This window comes from Cydia splendana, chromosome 5 (genome assembly GCF_910591565.1).
Source record: "Cydia splendana chromosome 5, ilCydSple1.2, whole genome shotgun sequence".
Classification (NCBI taxonomy): Eukaryota; Metazoa; Arthropoda; class Insecta; order Lepidoptera; family Tortricidae; genus Cydia; species Cydia splendana.
Genome location: NC_085964.1, coordinates 793,431 through 816,421, shown reverse-complemented (window position 1 = coordinate 816,421; position 22,991 = coordinate 793,431). Strand labels below are relative to the sequence as shown.

Below are 22,991 nucleotides of genomic sequence, written 5' to 3'. Positions count from 1 at the left end.
ACACGCCTTCTATCGGCTTCTATTTACCTACCACCTCGAGTTTTGTATCATTTCCAGATAAATCGGGCATGAGGGATTCATATTTGAAATATTTAATGTACAGTTTAATAGAAAAAAATAAAAATATTGACGCTCAAATCAAAATCGGTTTGCTATTTTTTTTATTCAACTATTACTATTATCAGCCGAAACTACAAATGATAGAAAGTTAAAATTTGCACACCAGGCTACATTTATAATGTGTACACGAGATAAGAAGCGATTTTGAAAAACTCAACCCCTAAGGGGGTTAAAAAGGGGATGAAAGTTTGAATGGGGTTCATGTTATATTTTAAGCTAGAAATTTCAAACTTCGTTAAAAGATATATTATTGAAATACAAGAAAACTAATTTCAGCGTTTTTGAAAATTCATCCCGTAAGGTGGCGAAATAGGGGTTGAAAATTTGTATGGATATCAAAATTTTTTTCGAGTGTGGGGCTTGAAACTTTTTATATGCACATATTATTAGAACACAAGAAAAGTAATTTCAGCGTTTTTATAAATTCATCCTCTAACAGGGTTAAAAGGGAGTTGAAAGCTTGCATCCATTACAAATTACTTTGACTGCCCCCCCCTGCCTACCTGCCAGGGGGTGGCGGATGTCTACCGGGCTCAATTAGCTTATTTTTGCGTGTATTACATCTGTGCTAAGTGAATTCATCCGATACCAAAATTTGCACCTTATGACACTACTTTCCGTACTAGAAGCACTTTATTTAACACTTATGCTTCTGAAATTCAAGGTGTCTTAATAAATACTGCTAGAGTACCTATGTGCTTTTAGTTTAGTACAGATTTGAGTTTTAAATTTACCATTTTCCGAAGTTTTAGTTAGCCCTCAAATTAATATAACAGAATAGGTTTGTCTGAGTGCATAAAAGTAAAAAACAACTGTCTTATAAGAATATAACCAGCAATACATTTAATGTGGTTTACAACATGAAATTGACTGATTAGTCCATAAATAAATTAAATGCTGATGTTACACTTACTGTAATACAATACATATTACTTAGCTCCTAGACTACCCTAGGAACCTCTGCACACCTATTGTCAAATCACTTCACTGGTTCAATGTAGAACGTACCACATTTGCGTTTTTGACGAAAGATTAGCTATCAAAGCATTTTCTGTAGCTTGAAATATTTTCGAAAGAATCATACATAAAATTAGAGAATTATGTAGGTGAATTGTTTTATTAAGAATGATCGTAATTATATTTTTTTTTATAGGAGCTTAACTACAGAAAGTGCTCCTGATAAAAAACTTTGACAAACACTTCAGGCAAATGTTTTAAATCTAAGTAGAATTTACTGAAAAACACTTCACTTACGCGTTTCATTTTACTTTCACTTTACGGATAAAGGCCATAGATGCCAGTCAGTTAACAATGGTACATTCACTTCACTAAAGATTTTAGACCGTAAGTTCACTGGTTTTTTATATTGGGCAACATCTTTATTCCAACAAAGATTATAAAGAAAATAAATAACACTATATGAATTCCCACAATGGGCATTCACTTTATTGGTATTCTGTATGGATGGAGTCACTATAGGAGCGTAAAGTTGATGTAAGTAAGGTTCCATTATTCATTTATCTCATTCCATTTCCTCACACAAGGAATGTGGAAATACACTTTCTCTGGTTTTCTATATAGACTGCATTATCCCATAGTGTGCATCATATGTAGCCATCCAGTACGGCAGGGATAAAGTATGTTTGTAATTTTCTCGTCCTTGATATGTGGAATTATTTCCTTCACTAGTTTGCTGCCCGGATAGGCCATGACTACAATCTTCTGTGACTACAACAGCAGTCATCCAGTAACGATCTTTAAGGTTGCCCTGCGGCAGATATAGGGCATGTTATCATCTCATCCTTAAGATGTGGTATTAATTATTCACTTCACTAGTCTCCTGTTCAGTATGGATAAACTATGGATGGTTACAATCTATAGATTTACAACAGTAGCCGGCCGGTAATGAACTCTAGGGCCGTCTTCCAACAGTGTTTCATTTGCACTTCACTAGTTTGCTATCTGTCCAATTTATGATAACTACAGTGTTCTATGAGTAGTTTTACAGCAGTAGTCGGCCAGTGATGATCTCTAAGGCGGCCTTGCGGCGCAGATAGGGCATGTGTTGTTGCGAGAAGGAGTAGGGCGCGTTGCGGGCTGAGAACTCGGCGAATGTGCACGAGAACATGCCACAGTCGCTGCCGTTCATCTGCTGCGGGATGTCCTGCAATTATAGGATTTTTATTAGCTTGGCTGTTCACAGAATCCTGGGGTTCAGGAAGTGGCCAGCTGAAACTGATTAATAATTATAATGATATTTTTTTCTGTTAGTTCACCTTAAATAGCCCAACCCGTATCATTTAAAAGTTGTCCCTTCTTATTTTAACATTTGGGATATTGGAGTACAGCGACCAGTCATGGTAAGAATCTGTTGCCCATACTGTCAGGTACTGAATCCTCTTAAAAGTTTATTAAACAATGATTTACCTTACAGAAAACCGCAGCCAAATAACACTAGACTAGACCCTATTCATAGTGTTGTGTTCCTGCTGATGAGTAAGGTTGCCAGAGCTCAACGAGGGTGCGGTGTTTTAGGGTCGACAACGCACATGCAACACCTCTGGAGTTATGCGGGCCGTATGCTTGTTTGCCACCGACGTAGTATTAAAAAAATCTTTTTTTTACATAACTTACCTTACTTAAACACTCCAGTTTCCACCCACTATCATCAAAAGGCTGTCCCTTCTTATCCTGATGTTCGTCCTTCAAGTACTGCAGCAGGGCGTTGAGGCACGCCTGGTTCTTCCCTCCCATGCTGTCCAAGTATTGGATCTTGTTGGTCCGGAAGTCCACCATGCTCATGCACCAGTGCACGCCGAGGTGCACGGGGACCACCATGAGGTCGTGCGCGAATATGTCCACCTGGAACGATATATAGTAAGAGTTAAGTATAAAACTAAACTAAAAAAAGCGCTGATGGCCTAGCAGTAAGAGCGTGCGACTTTCAATCCGGAGGTCGCGGGTTCAAACCCCGGCTCGTACCAATAAGTTTTTCGAAACTTATGTACGAAATATCAGTTAATATTTACCAGCTTTTCGGTGAAGGAAAACATCGTGATGAAACCGGGCTAATCCCAACAAGGCCTAGTTTCCCCTCTGGGTTGGAAGGTCAGATGGCAGTCGCTTCCGTAAAAACTAGTGCCTGCGTCAATTCTTGGGATTAGTTGTCAAGCGGACCCCAGGCTCCCATGAGCCGTGGCAAAATGCCGGGATAACGCGAGGAAGAAGAAGTATAAAAGTAAACTGTGCTAACAACGCCGCCACTTGACGCAGCGTTTACGAAGTGACGTGTCTTATGCGTCGCGATTTTGTTATACATTCTGCTGCGTAAACAGGTGTGGCTGATTCGAAAACTTCCGGGAGACTCGCGTATTTGTGTCGAAAATTGTAAAAAAAATTACATGTTTCGACAGAGAATAAGTAAGCCTAGAATGCTCACTCCGTACACAACTCCACATTCATACTAGTCATGTTATGACTAAGAATCCATTTTTATGCCGTAACATATGTAATATTGCGTGCCGCCCACCATACAAAATTATACACCAGGATCTTAGAATCTAGTTGTATATTCAATTGGGTTAAATTTCATATGTTCGAAAATTCTACGAGGCAAATGAAAATCTACCTATGTTGTTTTTAATCAAGGTTGATATTGATATCCCATCGAAACTGAGTGTACATCCTAATGTACATTGGGCGGCACGAGCCTCGAGTAATCTGATGGGCCTAATGAGATATAGAGCGCCATCGTATATTGTGTATTATTAGTGTCAGTGTTTTAGTGTCCGTCGTAATAAAATCGACTCGTAGGAGTTGACGCCATGAGTTGCTTTAGTCTGCTGTGACGGATGATTTCACTGCACCATTTATGACATTGACCGAGTTCAAACAATAGATATTCGTAACAAAAATAAATTCTGAGTACAAGTCTCTTTGCAATAAAGTAGTGGATAAGTATGGGATAGTGGATAGACTACATGCCTTGACCAATATTGCAAGTTAAATTGATTAGGTTCTGTTACATGTTAGTGCCTACCTAGCTGGTTTTTCAGCCTCGAATAAAACTTGGAGTAAGTACCCAGTATTAAAAATTTGCACGTGACAAGAGTGCATGAGATGACGCAAAAAATGGAAAAAAAAGAATGATATAAATTGTAAAGGGAAGCCTAAGTTAGTGAGGGAAGTTTTTACTGCCATTAAGACATTCCATAACACCACAATGAAAATAGAATCTGAACCAAGTTATTAGTCGTATATTTGCATGGGGTTAGGGCAGTGCCGGATTAAGATATTTTGATGCCCTAAGCATTTCTAGACCATGGTGCCCCCTCTCCGTAGGGTCATCGAGATTACATTGAATTTTTTGGTAAGTTGAGTGACATTCATTGCCGCATTACAGCTGAGAATGGAAATCATCACATCATTTTATCACGAAAATTGACAGTGCTGCAGCAGTTACGTTGCAACAGAGTAATGTTGCTGCAGTCGCCACCCGAATGTCACCTTTATCATATCTTAGAAAGTCATTTGAAAACGCGAGCGAAGCGAGCGCGAAAATTTTTCGATATAAAAACGCAATTTGATACACTGTTAACAATTATGTAATTTTACATGCAAAAAAATTACATAATCCTGTAAAATTCCCGAATAATTCTGGGAAATTTACGGAAAAATATGACATTTTACGTAATTCTCGTAAATTTTTATATATATTTTTTGTATTTTTATATTATTTTATCGTATATTTTTTGCATGTAAAATTACATAATTTTTAACAGTGTAGACAGTTGAACATTTTTACTTTTAGTATGGAAATCAGTCACATCATTTTATCACGAAAATTTACAGTGCTGCAGCAGTAACCTTACAACAGAGTAATGCTACTGCAGTCGCCACCCGAATGTCACTTTTACCATATCTTATACTTAATGTTATTGACGATTGACGATTAACGAAAATTTTTCGATATAAAAAACGCAATTTGATAGACAGTTGTACATTTTTACTTTTAATTCCAACCAGGCGCGAGTCCAGGATTTCATACAGAGAAGGGATGGGACAGTTTTCTATCGGCCTAGCTTCGCATAGGGCTCGATATTTAAGGGTTTCAGCGAGGTTGTTTTCATACAGAAAAGATGCCAGAAAGCAGAGCTTGGAATTGACCAAGTGAATGTGAAGTGTGAGCAAGGCAGAAGGCCCAGCTGCGAAAGAGGAAAGCTTGGATTTGGAACCATTATTTTTGCAAATTAGCTTTTAGACAGCTAATAAAAAATCGTGTGGTAAAAACGATGTGTCTGTCCCTAATTTTAAAATTTGTTCACCTTTTTCAACCTGGCATTTTGGTGCCCCCCCCTGAACGTGGTGCCCTAAGCACGTGCTTGTTTTGCTTATTGGTTAATCCGGCACTGGGTTAGGGGTCTGAGGACCTTAAGCGCATTGTAATCCAAATGTATGAATGTAAGTCTAAGTTCCTATGAATCGTCGCGAATTCATTTTGGTTTTTTCGAATTTGGTTACTGTATTAAAAAGAGTTACATTAATAACCGCTCTTTCGTCAAACTAGACAGGGACTACTCGGATGTGTTTCGTTGTTAAGAAAGGCGTTAGACAGGGCTGCATTCTGTCACCCCTCCTTTTCAATATCTATGGTGAATATGCAATGCGGAAAACCCTTGAAGAATGGGATAGGGGATTTGCTGTGGGTGGAAAGCGCATTAGCAACCTGCGGTATGCGGATGATACTGTCCTTCTAGCTACATCCTATGCTGACATGAAGGAGATACTGCTTAGGTTGGAGACAGAAAGCGAAAAACTCGGTTTATCAATGAACAGGCAAAAAACCAAATTGATGATAGTAGACCGAACGGGAATGCTGCCGGATGTTCAGAACATACAAGGCATTGACACCGTAGACAACTTTATCTATTTGGGATCGACCATAAACAATGAAGGAAGCTGTGTCCCGGAGATCAAGCGTAGAATAGCCATGGCGAAAGACGCGATGACACGCCTTCAGAACATCTGGAAAAATCGGGGTATAAGCTATAAGACCAAAACTAGCTTAGTCAGAGCCTTAATAATGCCTATCTTTCTCTATGGAGTAGAGACGTGGACAATCCGATCAAGAGAGAGGCAGAGAATAGATGCGTTCGAAATGTGGTGCTGGAGGCGAATGCTACGAATATCGTGGACGGCAAAACGTACAAATGTGTCTATTCTCTCACAACTTGGCATCAAGACTCGGCTGTCCACCATATGTCTGCAACGCATACTGTCATATTTCGGTCACATCATGCGAAGAGAGGATAGCAATCTGGAAAAATTGGTCATTGTTGGCAATACCGAAGGCAAGAGAACACGAGGCCGATCGCCAACACGTTGGTCTGACCAAATAAAGGAAGCCACCGCCTCTTCCAAGCTACATCAAGTAGTGAGGGCTACTTTGGACCGCAACCGATGGAGACAGATTGTTTACTTGAGGGGTTCCAGTGACCACGATCCTCAGTAATGAGGGACCAACCAGAGAGAGATTAAAAAGAGAATATCTCACCTTCCTGGTCCACCGGCGGAGGCCGGCCTGGCCGCTCTGCATGAGCTTGGGGTAGAAGAAGGTGTTGGCCGCGTATGTCTTGGGCAGGTCCGTGCGCTCCTCGCAGCGCTGCATGATGAGGTTCATGTAGAAGTTGATCACCTCGTCGTTCAGCCAGTTCAGGCCGCTCAGCGTTTGCAGGTCGCGTCTGAATAACAATATGTTACTTTTTATTACCATTTTAAACTGGGATACAATGGACTCTTTTGTACTGAAAAGATGAAACATACTGTTTATGAAACTCTCAACTCCGAGAGGTGTAACAAACAAACATTCAAGTTTTAAATCTAGGATTCATTTTTGATTGTTACTGACCCGATTTCGCAGTCAAGTCAATTTAATTTCGTATATGTACCGAATTTAAAAAAGAGGTAGCTTAGTTGTGCTTAGTAGTAGAATACTGTTAGTAAACAATTTGATCTTTAGAATAAATCGTAGCTAATTTAAATGCTTTATAATTTAAACTCGTAGGAATACCATACCTGTGTATTCTTAAATTGAATTTCTCTATAATCAACTGACCCGACGGTCCAGGGCCTATGGCCCTATTAATCAGTTTCTCTTGCTCCGGAGTCAACTCCGGAAGCTCCACAGTTGGCTGGGGCTCCTCAATGAGACTCTCCGGTATGCTCAACTCATATTTCAACTTATGCTCTAAATGTGCTAACTTCTGTTCATAGTTAACCTTAGAAATAATGTCAGATTCGCGTCGCGCATCTTTTAACTTCTCTTGAGTTTCTTGCCTTTTCTTTCTATACTTAGAATCTATTTTCGCGAGCCAATCCGTCGAGGTCACGTCTTTATCTCTGTACGAGTCTTTTAATGAGTTAATGGGGTTGATTCTAACTGAAGATGAAGTTGATGACTCTGAAGGTACTACTTCTACTTCAGAGTCTGAGGAGTTGATTGATGCCACTGTAATGGGGTCATATTCTTTAGATGCTTCACCCTCTCGCTCCGCTAAAAGGCCTTTTTCAACTAATCTTATTTCATTTAATGACTTCCTCTGCGCTCTTTGCGTATTCCGGAACGATGCAGAATCGTCAGCTATATTTACTATATCTATTGGCTTGGAGAATGAAACTGGTTTTGTAGTTCCTGCTACTCTTCTAATCAACTCCTGGTAATTTCTCTTCTCGTCTAAATTGAATACTTCCGATAGTGTTGATCTAATGTTTGATCCGTTGATGTCTAGCAGTCTACTCCGTGGGAAGGCCGAGGGTTTCTGTGGTTGCATCCACTTAGGAATGGCTGTTTTCTTATAAGTTTTCATGATGCCGGCTGGGGCTTTAAACTTAGTGTAACTTCTAGGTGACAGGGAGTGTCTATCATTCAATTTTCTATTTATCCTGTAGTATGGTACATCTTTAGGTTCTTTTCTATCGTTTTTAGTTACAAAGAATTTGAAGGGTTTTCCCTGGGGATCGGAGACTTTCTTGACGAATATGACGTCATTCTCAGTTTCCTCCGGGTCATGGTCATCATCTTCCAGATCTATGTACACTTCTGAAGGTTTTTTAGATTTTCCTGGCTTGCTCTCCACCCATGTGACCTAAAATGATATTATTTGTGAATTTTACAAACTAATGTCAACTTTACTAAGTGATTAGAAATGAGACAAACACAGTGCTCTAAATAGTTATCATTCTAGCAGTGCACATGATGAAAAAAATGAAATGATTGACTTTGTTATTATTGTGAATACAATAACACAGATGTGTAAGTAAAAATATTCAATGATATATTAGTTATGTTAGATAAAGACTGCATTTTTGGCTTACTTAGTCACAGCAGGCTTAAAATATATTTAAATACATTATAAGAACATATATTATAATTAATATTATCCTCTACTTTCATGTAAACTTTTGTTTAGCATTGAAAACAAAATGATAAACCTTATTTACAAACCATAAGTTGCATTTTTTTAAAGATTTTTGAAGTGAAAACTTCTTTAGCGGCGCTGTGCACTTTTTGTGATGGGGAAAAATGTTAAACACGCGACAGCGTAAGACGCTTTGTAAGACGGACATGTGACCTGATCGAAAAACTGTTACAATGTCATTGAGTGTTCACTTCTGCCAGCACTCCCGGACCGCAAACCGGTGTTTTTTTTTGAATAATGACTACTAACTTAACCATGACTAAATACACTATTAGCATACCTCTTCCTCATCGTCGTCATCATCATCATCAACCACAGCATGCATCACTGGTCGCAATGGGGTGTGCATCCGAGGCTTCCGCAGTGGAGTGGCTGGCTCATGTCCCGTCACATCCACTAACTTCAATGGCACAGGTCGGCCTCGGCCACCTGAACGATTCGCCTCCAGTGGGGTTGATGTGCTAGGGTGCCCACTCTCTACTTGTATAGGAACATACCGAACGTGTTTTTCCTTCTTTTCCCAGGCATCTAAAACAACAGCATGGTTATGAAACTAATAGTAAGACGCGAACACAATATTCTGAACTTAATCTCACCATTAGAAGACATAATGTCGGGGAAATTGGTGCTCCTCAGCTGCTTGAGTCGCTTAAGTGCCGGCGCCTCGTCGCACAAAACATCGTCATCCGTCCTGGAAGAGAACTCGCTGTTAACACCGTTTCCAATGCGCAATTCGCGTCCATATGAAGATAACTTACTTCCAAAACCTCGAGGCTACTCTTAAGGGTATTTTGTACATATTTTCCTTCGTATATCAGCTAATAAGATCGAGTTTTCACGGTCTTTGCCGCCATAACTAAAACGTTGTAAACAAGTGTCATACCTGTCTCGTTTGAAGCTTGTTCTAATGGCTGGGTCATCATCACACCAACCTAGAAGATTGCGCACATAAGCCACAACGGACTTCATCTTATTAAAATTATGTTTCCATCACCATTTGTAGGTTGTATTTCTGTTTAAAATGCGAAAACGTCGTTCGACAAAAAGAAAAGCACAACGACACCGATATCCACCGATTCGTTTCGTTGACGCTAATTACATTTCGTTGAAAACCGATTATTTACGATAAAAAAACCGGTTTTCTATTTTTAAAGGATCGGCGACGCGATTATAACGATGACTTGAACAGTTTTTATCCAAAGGAGTTCTCATTACAACAAATCTTAAAACGAAAAAAAAAAGCGCGGGAAACGTGAAACGTGGCGGTTGTGTGTTTTGGTTTCTCGTACATTTAATTCAATTTAAGATCAAGGAATTGGTAATTTGTATATATTTTAGATAGTATTACATGTAAATATTTTTGTTTTCTGTATATATTGTGACATTCACTCATATTAGGTAAGTCTTTTGTAATTCTTTACAATGGGGGAGGATGATCCTCCCGACCCTGGAGGAGAAAACCTCCAGGTTGGTATAAATATTGAAATAGAGTCTAGCATGGATACTGATACATCTGTAAATAATAAAAATGATTTAAAAAGAAAAGTATATAAAAATAAGAGGTGTAAAGATTGTAACAAAAAGAGAAAGCGAAATGCTGGTGGGGAATATGTTTGCGAGTGTGAAATTGTACAAAAGACCCAAGCTCATTCTATAACAAATACTGACACAAATAAAGTAGTTTCTGATATTCAAACAACAAAAGTTGGCAGAAATTTATTTTCAACAGCTGATGTTGCACCGTTTACGGTGCATGTTCAATTAAAACAAACTGATCCAAACTCGTCTCTGCACCCGGTGTCTTTTGGTAGGTTCTTAGTAAAAAACGGCTTCAAAAATATTATAAATGGCAGCGTGAAACGTATTGGTAGGACAAGAATTTCCATGGCTTTTGCAAATCATATCGATGCTAAATTGTTTGTAACCAATCCTCAACTTGACAACGAAAATTTAACAGCATACATACCATCATTTACAGTAACGCGCATGGGCCTAGTCCGTGGTATTCCATCACAGTGGTCCGAGGAGGAAATAGTGTCCAACATTTCCGTGCCCACTGGGTGTGGAAAAGTGCTTAAAGTTCGGCGTTTGAATCATAGAGTTACAGTTAATGGTGCCGTTTCGTGGCAACCCTCTGAGACAGTTGTCCTAACTTTTGATGGTCAAGTTTTACCAAAACGGGTATTCTCATGCTACAACTCACTGCCTGTCGAACTGTATATCTTTCCCACAATCCAGTGCTTCAACTGTACTAAATTTGGTCATACGAAAACTAATTGCAGATCTAAACCCAAGTGCTTTAAGTGTGGTCAATTGCATTCCGGTCATACCTGTTCAGTGGAGGAGGACGATGCCGTTTGCTGCCTTTGCAATGGTTTCCATTTCGCCACGAACAGGGCTTGCCCGGAACACAAGAGACAGAAGGATATTAAAGTAACTATGGCTAACAATTGTATTTCTTATGGTGAGGCTGTTAAATTACATCCAGCTGCTTCAAAATCATTTGCCGATGTCCTTCTGACACAATCACCCCAACAGCCACAGTCTCAGCCAAATGTACATCGCAGTGTCAATAATCCAGCCCCGGGTACAATCATGCAGTCACACAGTTATAAAAAGACAACTTTTTTGAAACCACGTACAGTTAAAAAACTTATAACAACAGGGTATGATGCAGCAGCTCACAATGCTTTAGTTAAAGAATATATCATTCCATCTCCTCAAAATGGCTGTGCACTACAGCAAGAGTCTCCTAAAGATAATGTTTCAGTAGCTGAGGAAATACAAGCGTTAATTGATCATTTATCTCAGCCTAATGTAAGAATACCGTCCCACGTTGCCCCCATGCTTGAAGAACTTGTCTCAACTATTAAAAATAATGGCCAAAATTATACAGTGGAACTGCAGAAGTGTAATAAATAAAAAACAAGATTTAATTCATTTATTAAACAAATTTCAACCATTTGTTTTTGCCCTCTCTGAGACATGGCTCAAGCCTGGGGCTCTTCTTAGAGTCACGGGATATTCATGTCTCAGAGAGGACCGTCCTTCGCGACCTGGCACTCCTGGCGGATGGGGCGGAGTAGCTCTACTTGTCAGGAATTCCATATCATTTTCACCTTTTCATCTTCCATCCCATAGCGATGATTTTTCAATTGTTGCTGCCATTGTAAATAACATCTGTATTATTTCTGTATATATTCCTCATCCCTCATCATCTATTTTTGTTGAGCTTGAACAAATAATTTCTTCTCTTCCTAGGCCCGTTTTAATTTTAGGAGATTTTAACTCACATCACCAGGTTTGGGGTAGTTCATCGTCTAATTATAATGGAGATCGCCTCATTCATATCATAGACCAACACAATCTTTGTGTTTTAAACAACGGTTCTCCAACCCGTCGAACAGCTCCAACAGAGTCAATTAGCGCTATTGATTTATCAATTTGTTCAGTTGATCTTGCGGCTTCTCTCACTTGGCATACTCTGGAATCAACATATGGGAGTGATCACTACCCTATCATTATTACATTTCCATCTTCTATTCCGCCATCTCCGAAACCTAGCCCTAGGCTTAAGTATAATTTAAGTAATGTTGATTGGAAACTTTTCAAAACCCGTGTAGAGGAGAAATTGTTGTGTTTACCGTCCATAGATGATAGTAATGTAGTTAGTTGTTCAGTTGCATTAGCTCAGATAATGACTGAAGCAGCTGATGAAATTTTTCCGGTTAAAAACAGTGCATCAGGTAAAATACCTTCTCCGCCTTGGTGGGATGATGATTGCACACAAGCTATCAGAAACCGTAAGGAGGCTGAAAGAAAATATTGTCATTTTATGACAAATGAAAATTTTGAGACATTCATGCAAGTTGCTCGTGAGACAAAAAAATTGTTGCGAAAGAAAAAGTTCGAAGGCTGGAAGCGATTTTGTTTGTCTCTTAGTCCTAGCGTAAAACCATCCATAGTATGGAATAATATTAAAAGATTTAGACATGCTTTCAATGAGTCCTCTAGACAGATCCTTCCTCCTAACCTTGCTACACAGTTTATGGATAGATTAGCACCTCCTTCCGTCCCCGAAGAATATGTATTTCACCCTGCTGCCTTTACATTTGACTCATGCTATTATAATACTTTAAATGAGCCTTTTAAAATGGAGGAGTTAAAAGCTGTATTAAGTGGTTTAAAAGATACTTCACCTGGGGAAGATGGAGTTCCTTATTCCTTTTTAGCAAATGCTAGTGATGGTATTCTTTCTTATTATCTAAATATAATAAATTCTGTTATCCAGTCTGGTAAAATTCCTGATTCTTGGAGATCTCAAATAGTTATTCCTATTTTAAAGCCGTTCAAACCAGTGTCAGATGTTTCTTCTTATCGTCCAATTGCCCTTTCCTCAGTATTTGTTAAAGTAGCAGAACATTTAGTTAAAAACAGACTAGAATATTTTGTAGAAAAAAACCAATTACTTTCTCATAGTCAATTTGGCTTCCGAAAAGGTAGGTCTACTTATGATAGCTTGGGTATTTTAATTTCAGATATTCGATTGTCATTTTCTAGAAATGAGTCTATAGTAGCTGCTTTTCTTGACATAAGCGCCGCTTATGATAATGTCTTAGTCTCAGTGTTACAAGCAAAACTTCACAAATTAGCTATACCAGTAATGTTAACCAATTTCATAATAAACCTTTTATCAGAAAGGTCCATTAGCCTTCTCATAGATGACAACAATAGGATTTCCCGTTTAGTGTGGAGAGGTCTTCCCCAAGGATCCGTATTAAGTCCTTTGCTATATAATATCTACACATTTGATTTAGAATCATCCTTAAATGACACGGTTAGAGTCTTGCAATATGCTGATGATTTATTATTATATTCGCCAAACCTTTCTATTGAACAAGCCAGTAGATCAGTCACTTCTTCTTTGGGCTTATTGAAGTTATGGTTAGATTCAAATGGTCTGGAACTTTCAGTGCATAAAAGTGTTGTAGTTTTGTTTACTAGAAAAATGTTTCCTCCTCCGATCAATGTGCAATTTAATAACTGCTCCATTTCCATTAAAGATAAAACCAAATTCCTAGGTGTTATTTTAGATAATAAATTAACGGGTCTTCCACATTGTGATTACATAGTTTCTAAATGTGAAAAAAATATTAATATCCTCAGGTGCGTTTCAGGAGTTTGGTGGGGTTCACATCCTTTTTGCATGAAACTCATGTATAATGCCTTGATAAGAAGTATTTTAGATTATGGGACATTTTTGTTAGAGCCAGGATATGTAGCTGGCTTCCAAAAACTAGATCGTATTCAATCCAAAGCACTCAGATTGATTTGTGGGGCCATGAATTCAAGCCCTATCAATGCCATGCAAGTTGAGTGTGTTGAGCCTCCACTTCATTTACGACGCCAATATCTTAGTGATAGATTTATTTTCCGTTGTTCCCAATTCTCTAATCACCAACTCTGGATTATCCTGTCTAACCTTGTGCTTCAAATAACTACTTCCAACTATTGGAAACACAAAAGTCCTCCTTGTTTAGTAAAAAGCTTTCAAAAACTTAAATCTATATCAGCTCCCACTGTTAGCTCTTCAACACTTCCCATTTTCCAATATGAATATGATTCTCTGACACTTATTCCTCCAGTTCTCCTCGATATTGGAGTCTCCAAGAATGATGTTGAACAAAATCAACAATTCCTGGGATTCATTGGAACAGATGGCCTGGGTGCTCATCATATGTACACAGATGCTTCTAAGACGTCAGAGAATGGTTGTGTTGGCGTTGGTGTTCTCCACACCCAATCTAATATTTACCAAAAAATAAAGTTGCCACCAGAATCCTCTGTGTACAGTGGTGAGTGCTTTGGAATCCTGAAAGCAATAGAGTTCATCATTATAATGCATCTCAAAAAAACAATTATTTTCTCAGATTCCCTAAGTTCACTACAGGCAATATGTAAATTTCCTTTCAAATCTAAATCTAATAACCCAATTATTTATCAAATCCGTAGCCTATTGTTAAAATGTCACATTAAAGGGTATTCGGTTTCCATTGCCTGGATCCCTGGACACAGAGGGATTAAAGGTAATGAAAGGGTGGATGATTTAGCTCGAGATGCCATTAGTTGTGGGGACATGTTTCCGTTTAAGAATGTGTCTGAAGACCTGTTGGCACTGCCTAAATTATACCTACGAAAGGAATGGAGGAATTTATGGACATCTGGTGCAGGTGCTGCTGCGTTACATTATCGAAGCATTCAAAAATCAATTCCTGCCAAACCTTGGTTTGCTAAAATCTCTCTGCCAAAACCTGCAACTAGTATGTTAATTCGAATGAGATTGGGTCACGTATGTACACCGGAACACCTCAAATTACTAAATCGCGTGGCCAGTTCTGCATGTACTTGTGGAGCTGATCCCGCTGATCTTAACCATATATTCTTTGCATGTAACCTTTATGATCGTTCTATACTATTAAGACAGCTGTCAGATTTTAAAGTTCCGTTTCCCACATCTATTACAACACTCCTGTATATGAATGATTCTTCTCCATATATATTTAAATCATTGTATTCATTTATTTCACGTCATAACATTAAACTCTAACTGCCTATAATTTACCTTTTCCTGATCCTTTTCCAAAATTCCGTCTTACCCGTTATAATGTAATCCTTTAATTCCGTTTCCCTGCTTTACTCGTCTGGCTGAATGCGCCAGGAGCGCGATGCCATAAAAAAAAAAAAAAATAAAATAAATCTTAAAACGCGTTCGAGGTTAATAATGAAAGACACCCTAAAAATGTCAGTGTCAATGTCAACCTCATGTGGATTGTGGATTTTGGAGTTTATAAAAATTATAGAATTAAAAGTGCTGTGTTGAAAGTGCTCTCTATTTTTTGTGACTAAACTATCCGAATGTTCTAGAAATTTTAAGAACTAGGCGTCCTGCACATTCTATTGACCTTTCTGTTACTGCGAATAAGGTTCGAAGGTTATCAAAATGTTGCAACCAATTATGCATGTTATGAAGCAGAAAAATATTATTCTAGCTTCTGGCTCGCCTAGGAGGAAAGAGTTGATAGAAAATATTGTAAGTAGTTGTTCGTAGATTTCATTTTAGGTTTACGTACTGACATGGTAATTTTAATATGTGAAACTTGTTTTAGGGGTTAAAAGTAGGATTGTGTCCATCTCTATTTGAAGAGAATCTTGATCCTAAAAGTTTTAAGAATTTCTCGGAGTTTGTGGAAGAGACAGCGCTGCAGAAGGTTCTAGAAGTTGAGAACCGTCTGATTGGGCAGGGCAAGGCTCCAGACATAGTTATAGGAGCGGATACTATGGTGACTCTGGATGGAGAGATGTTTGGGAAGCCTACCTCTGAAGCAGACGCTTTTCAGATGTTGTCAAGGTTGTTAGGTTTGTTGGATATTATTTCATTATCACATTTTTTTTCTGAACACATTGTTTTTACTTTTTATTAAAAACTTTGTAAAAAATCCTTATTTTTTAGTTTAGCTCATCAAAATAGCTTAACCAAGATATTTTCTTTATCATTAAACTTACTGGCAGACATCAATTTGATGTGACATTCATTCCTGTTCAGACTTAGTGAAAGGTATAAATTGATAGTCTTTTTTTATTTAACTATAAAATACTGCCCATAGGAAATAGTATGGAACACTCATTTGCTTCTGGCATAGAAAATGTATGGTATTTTAGTACTTTATCATTAACCCGTGGAGCGCCCTAAACAGACACGTGTGCTGGTAACTAGTATAGGAGTTCCATACTACGGTAATTCTGGGGCGCTCCAGGGGTTAAACAGGCAGACATAACTTATATGGTCACTCTTAAATACATAGTTGGGTTGTATTTTACATAATTTTGGTGGTACAAGTAATTGTTATTTAATTGAAGGGATGTTTACAAAAACAACATAACTGCTTAGAGCGGTTGACACTTTTTTAAGAACATTGTTAATCGTTTCAGGTGTCAACCAGTGTAGTCAGTTATGTTGTGTTTGTAAACATCCCTTCAATTTTTGAATGGCAGATTATCAGGGCGGGGACACACAGTATACACCGGAGTGGTGGTGAAGGCCAAGAACGAAACTGTCAAGTTCACCGAAAAGACTGATGTCATATTTGGCAAACTGAATGAAGACCAGATCAACGGGTACATTGCTACTGGTGAACCTATGTAAGTTACCAAATACGGCTTTATATACCTAAACGGCTCAAAACAGCTCAAAACGAGGATCAGGCAGACCATGTTGGTGATGGTGAGACAAGTTAGACTGCTTTTTAAAGGAATGGCCAGAGACTGCACAGGATCGGGAAGAGGCCTTTGCCCAGCAGTGGGACACAACAGCCTCTCAATAAATAAATAAACATTCCTTAAAAATGCAGCCTTAAAATCTAGTAAATATTTAAATACCATACCAAATAGGTAAATTCAAACTCCCGGGATTTCTGGGGTTAATTCTACTATGTTTATCAATCCATCTTATCCTTCGTTATATAATCTATTATCTAATCCAGGGGTCGGCAAACTATTGTGATTGTATAAGAGCTAACCACAGTAGAAATCACCAGTTCTCACCTCAAAAGAGCCGTATGCCGGTTTGCCGACCCCTGATCGAATGTTATCTTTACCTTGTTCTATCTTATCTCACCAGGGACAAGGCAGGCGGCTACGGCATCCAGGGTGTGGGCGGCACATTCGTAGAGCGGGTTGAAGGAGATTACTTCACTGTAGTGGGCTTGCCTCTCTACAGGCTCTGTGCTGTGCTTTATGACATTCATAAGAGCTTATAGCTTTACTCTTAGACCTTTTGTGGACGATAGTACATTAATAAAGTATCGAGTTTTTAGGAAGTACGTACCTACATTTATGTCCAGAATTAGAGTAACTAACACCATTTTGAATATATGTGTAAACTGTATAGCTTTTTGAAGGTTCGGCAACGCGCTAGTATACCCCTGGAGTTGCAAGCGTCCACAGGCTTTGGTAACCGCTTACTTTATGCATTTGTACTAATCTGTTCAAAACAGTAGGTAGGTAGGTTTTTTTACATACTTTGTTTGATTCCAAAGCATACCTAGTTGTTGCTGTGATAATGTTGATACTTGACTGTTTCTTTGTTGTTGTACAATTCATGTAATTATTTATTTTTATGTTATAAGTGGAGAGATCATAAATAAACATAATTAGTATGATTAATTCTTGATGTTTTATATTTTTCCAATCCCTGCGAATCCATGCGAGGTGTTCAAAAGGCATTAGAAATGTTAAAACGACTTTACGCGTCTTAGCGCGCCCTGTTTACACTTTGATTAGTGATTAGTGCGAGTTCATACATTTGTTAAGTACTTGCGTTTACTAGCAAATGTATGAACTTGCACTTAACACTAAGTTATGTGTAAAAAGGCCCTTAATATTCCTTTGTTCCTATAGTTAAAGAGTAGGTACTGATATTTATGATAGCCACTGCCACTGCGTCACCGTCACGTGGATCGCTCCACCGTACCTGAGTAGTCGCAGTTAGCCACATCCTCATGTGAACATTCTCAAGCTCTTACAATGTTTCTGAGCTAGGGTTGCTAGTTTAGCCTAGCTACTGAACTATTTATTAGCGTATATAAATTGTTAAATACATTTATATGACCTATTTAAGTACTAGCTTTTATCAACTACCTAAACAGCTACAGCTACCCAACCCAAAATGTGATTTGACCACGCAAATGTCCCATCTTTCTTGATTCGGCGCTATTTCGGCAATTGACGCACAGATCGCATAGATTATTTTCCACCATGTCGCTTCAGCGTTACTTGGGGCATCTAAGACGCCAAAAGAAAAGAAAAAAATGTATCGGGATGTCATGCTACTAAAAGTCACGTGACCTTTCCCATCCATTATTTACGTTTCGATTGGCGTTTTCTATCACTTATTGTCATCTTGGCTAGGCCATCAGGTATCCGTTTTCACCTACCTATCGATCTTCCTCTATTTTTCCAAGATGCAAGCAACACGGGGTCAAACTAATGATCTGTGAGCTTTTGCCTCCTCTATGATATTAGGTTCTGCTTACCCTGATTCTTCAATTTGTTTTCAAAGAGTCCATTTTAACAAATAGCCGGGTCCAGAACTAGACGCCTCGCGAGAACATTGCCGCGCGAGGCAGCTTGGTCTGTGGAGACGTGCCTCGCCCGAGGCACTGCGTTTCCTCCGCCCGAGGCACGTATACACAAAACGAGCTGCTTCGCGCGGCGATTACCTCGCAAGGCGGCTAGTACTTGTGTGGACCCGCCTAATTAATTTGAACCTTCAAGTACCTTTACTAACGGATAACCGTATATAGAAACTTGTGTCAACCCTGCAGCCGACTTACAATAGAATTGGATGATGCCTTGTTTCCAGCTTCCTGCGTTCATAGTTCGCAATTACGACCCTAAGGTACCATCGTAACCGTCTATTGAACATTCGTATACCTTATTCCGACCAGTTAAGGTCTAACATGGTCAAATGTGTTGCCATTACTGCCGTTAGTCCCGGGCGTTCTGGTTTTTTGCCACGACATGCTGATGTCACCTGGGATCCTAATCAAATTAGCTTAGTTTTAACGAAAACGATGGTCCAATTTAAGCCGTTTTGTGGGTAAATTGATTTCAATTTTTGTTTTTATTTCCCAATCTACCTAATCGAACTGTCCTTTTTGTATCTGGGATATAAGTACCTAATTAACTAACACAGGACAGGAGGTGACAGAGCTAGATGCAAATAGGTCTTACCAATCCGTGTACAAGCTAATTTGCAACTAGGAAGCATGTATGTTATCGCTATGAATACATTCTGTTCTGTTCCTAGTTCCCGGTCGTTACACTGTAAGATATAGTAGTTGCGGCCATAATGCATGGGAGTACGGAAGATGCCAGGCTCGTTACCTAAGTCTAGTGATGAGATGAGACACGATGACATACTTAATTATCATTGTCGATAGTTCCAGAAAAAATACTAGCAAAGATTATTAATGCAGTAGGTAGATTTACAAGTTTATCGATTTTTTTGCTACATAACCGTTATTTATTACTAAATCTGCCTTATGAATATTTGCACTTAGTCGTTGGTTCCGTTAGGTCTCTCGGATCTTACCTACTTTGGATTGGATTCGACTGTATTATTATCATCGAGGCGCACATCAATCTTAACTAGCCAGGAAACATGACATTTGTCGGAACAAATATTTAAAATGGATTTAGACTACGGTACATTTTAGAATTGAAATTGAAAATAATGCCTTTTAGTTTATACCCCTAAAATATTTCGTACCTAGGTATTACGTATTACCTAAGTAGTAGGTACTGCACTAAATTATTATAGGGCAGGTCAGGTCTGATGGTCTGATAATAAGTTTTTAAGTATTCTTACACAAAATTTTTCCTTTCACCGACACCTTTCTAAATCCAAGCTTCCCATCTCTATTCTCATTATTTTTTTCGACGTGTCTACGAGAGCTAGTGATGACACTTGTTCGGTCTCGGCAAAAACGCCATTGTGCTGTGGGAACTACAGATTTAACACCTGTCTCGCCCCATACAGCGTCTGTTAGGGTGTAGGCTACGCCACGCCTTCTAAATTGCGGTTTGGGAAATAATTGTTACCTATTGAATCGATCATAACATTCATAACAAGGCAAACAATTTAAAATTTGTTATAAGCATAGCAAACGGCTTCCCTACTTTGTAAGCCTGTAGGTAGCAAAAGTATTTTGGTAGAAAATGATTCATTATTGTAATTAAATATGATGCAATAAATTTTTGATGGCCAAAAAAATTACTGTAGATACTATTCTTTACAATTAAATACACTCATATTTAATACAAAAGGGTGAATTAAAGTTTTCGCGTTTTATATTACATCTCTCATTAGACTTTTTGAACAGTGTCTTTTGAAGGAAATTATAAGGTTATTTCTCATACACATCGTTTTTTCTAAAAGTGTGATAAGCGAATTAATACATTGTTGAATTATTTTTCGTTCCATATAAAACTTTTTTTATTTGACTTCACTTTGAGGTAGTTTCATGGAATTTCTACTTTTGTATATTTGCCATTTTTACAGAGATTTGTCTTCCATAGAAAAACCTCTGTCATAGGTTAGATTGGAGAGACTTCCTGACTACCCAAGATAAATTCCAGTTTATTGGAATAGCTTATTCGTTAGATGATGTTCTTAAAAGCATAAAAAAAGTTATGAAACTGGAACTTCATTTGTGGCATTGTAGAAAACGGCCAACAAATATTATCAAATTGTACTGTTCAAAAAGTTACAAAGTACATAGTAATTTTAAAATATGTAATTTATTTGATAATATAAATACGTAGGTACATACAAAGTACATTGCAATAAAAATGAGAAAACTCAATCAATCTCATATTTATTGATACCTATTATTTTATTTTATATTTTTATTTTATAGTATATTAGTAAATTACAAAAAAAACTGCTAAAAAATATACCATATTATATTCACTGTACCTATTCAGTCCTCACAGAAATTCATAACAAAAAGCTTCCGCGTATGCGCCGAAACAATAAATTAAGAAAAAAAAACATGCGTTCGAAATTCGAAAAGTAAAAAAGTGCGGGTGTGGGAATAACGGACAGATGCTCTCCACCGGATCTGACGTTTATTATCCCGTCGTCTATTTCAATCAAAGACGCTCATGAGATCTTCTACTTACGGTAACGATAATCAGCTGTGTAAAGTGGATCTCACGGCTTTGGAACCAGGAGGCCGATGCTAAGTTTAAAAGGCCTGTTTCTAGCCCAGCAACAAGTGTCCTGAAAAGGGAGAGAAAATTAATAACCCCTTGAATTACAAGGGACGAATCATAAACGAAAATGACGCGTGATAATAACATTTCAGCGTTTTCTCTGTATGTATACCTAAGTATAATTTCCAGAGATTGACATAATAAATACACAATCTGAAATTAAGCATAGGATCTCTAATTCATATGTAGGTAAGTACATAGGTATATGATTGTAATTGCAACGTCCCGTTGCGCTCAGTGGCACAAGTGCTTAGTTAACTCCATAAATAGAGAACCTAAAATCGAATGTGCATCACGTTGCAGTTAGTCTACACTCTACACCTACAGTACACGGTGGCGACGGCGGTTCCCTGAAACATTGTTACCCCTTCATTTCCTGTGCAGTACAATTATTACCAGTACAGTATTATCTACATGTAAATTATCTGCAGTCATAATATTTGAAGACAAACGAATTAAAATTAATAATTGATAGAACCAGTTGTGTTCTCGATGCTCTATTAAGATGAAGCAAAACTAACGAAGCTACACAGGCGTATTTAATAACAAGTTCTGAATTAGACCCATAACTAATCCAGATCTCTAATTCATAGCCTGTTACTAAAATCAGAATATGCCAGACAGTGACAATGCATTGTTATAGTAAGTACTTTTTACGAACAAGCTGGCAGCTGCTCTAATGATAAATACCGAAAGAATTAATAATACTAATAAAACGCAAACTCTTGACCGACCTAGCTCTGGTATAACTCCAAGATTTCTTGTATAGGTACAGTCACCAACAATAATATGTAACTCTTCGAAAGCCGCAAAAATATGTGACACGTTCTTATGGCTCTGCAAATACGATCGTGTCAGATATTTTTGCGGCCTTTGTTGTGTAAAATATTATTGCAGGTGACTGTACTAGGTAATATCTAATTATGTATGCTAAGTTCTTTACCTACTCTCTTGCCACAAAATCTATAAAATACCTATGTTGACAAAATTATCCAACAGTATCAAAATTTTGGTTCAGGTAAGTTTGTACCTACCTATTTCGTTTTTAGGGTTCCGTACCTCAAAAGGAAAAAACGGAACCCTTATAGGGTGCCATGTGTTCTAAATTTTTTTATTGTAACAACTTTATTATGTACCATGGTTCGCAATAAAGGATTATATTCTATTCTATCACTCATGCGTCTGTCTGTCCGTCTGTCACAGCCCATTTTATACAAAAATACTGGACCAATTAAGTTGAAATTTGGTACACCTATGTAAATTCGTGACCCAAAGACGGACATCTTACGTAAACAAATAAATTTTAAACATAGAGGAGGATTTAATGTTTTTTAAACTATATCGTGTTACATATCAAATGAAAGAGCTAATTCTGAGAATCTCAAATATTTTTTTTTTGTAATTTTAAAATAAATTTAAGAATATAGCTAATAAATGACCATTCCCCCCCCCCCCCTTTATCTCCGAAACTACGGGGTCTAAAATTTTGAAAATAATATACAAAATAGTTCTTTACCTATAGATGACAGGAAAACCTATTAGAAATATGCAGTCAAG

General features: G+C 38.0%; 2 protein-coding genes and 1 long non-coding RNA gene across 4 annotated transcripts; 1 reads left to right on the top strand and 2 right to left on the bottom strand.

The window, feature by feature from the left end:
• Positions 1-730: 730 nt before the first annotated feature.
• LOC134790438 (sentrin-specific protease 1-like) lies at positions 731-9,706 on the bottom strand. Of its 2 annotated transcripts, none has more exons than XM_063761226.1 (7): positions 9,356-9,466; positions 9,194-9,288; positions 8,878-9,125; positions 7,195-8,264; positions 6,674-6,860; positions 2,755-2,982; positions 731-2,284 (listed from the first exon to the last, which is right to left on the bottom strand). In XM_063761226.1, exons 1-7 carry the CDS (start codon positions 9,394-9,396, stop codon positions 2,123-2,125), a joined length of 2,031 nt encoding a protein of 676 aa, XP_063617296.1. In that variant the 5' UTR covers positions 9,397-9,466; the 3' UTR covers positions 731-2,122. The 2 variants fall into 2 exon arrangements, with proteins under 2 accessions (XP_063617296.1, XP_063617295.1); XM_063761225.1 differs by lacking the exon at positions 9,356-9,466 and adding an exon at positions 9,481-9,706 and having other exon boundaries at positions 733-2,284.
• A 4,048-nt stretch (positions 9,707-13,754) lies between these two features.
• LOC134790411 (uncharacterized) lies at positions 13,755-15,327 on the bottom strand. The gene is made up of 2 exons (XR_010144184.1): positions 14,879-15,327; positions 13,755-14,469 (listed from the first exon to the last, which is right to left on the bottom strand). It is a non-coding gene; the product is annotated as an uncharacterized LOC134790411 (long non-coding RNA).
• Positions 15,328-15,449: 122 nt separating this feature from the next.
• Positions 15,450-17,815, top strand: LOC134790410 (dTTP/UTP pyrophosphatase). The gene is made up of 4 exons (XM_063761178.1): positions 15,450-15,687; positions 15,764-16,005; positions 16,650-16,796; positions 17,275-17,815. Exons 1-4 carry the CDS (start codon positions 15,598-15,600, stop codon positions 17,411-17,413), a joined length of 618 nt encoding a protein of 205 aa, XP_063617248.1. The 5' UTR covers positions 15,450-15,597; the 3' UTR covers positions 17,414-17,815.
• Positions 17,816-22,991: the final 5,176 nt, after the last annotated feature.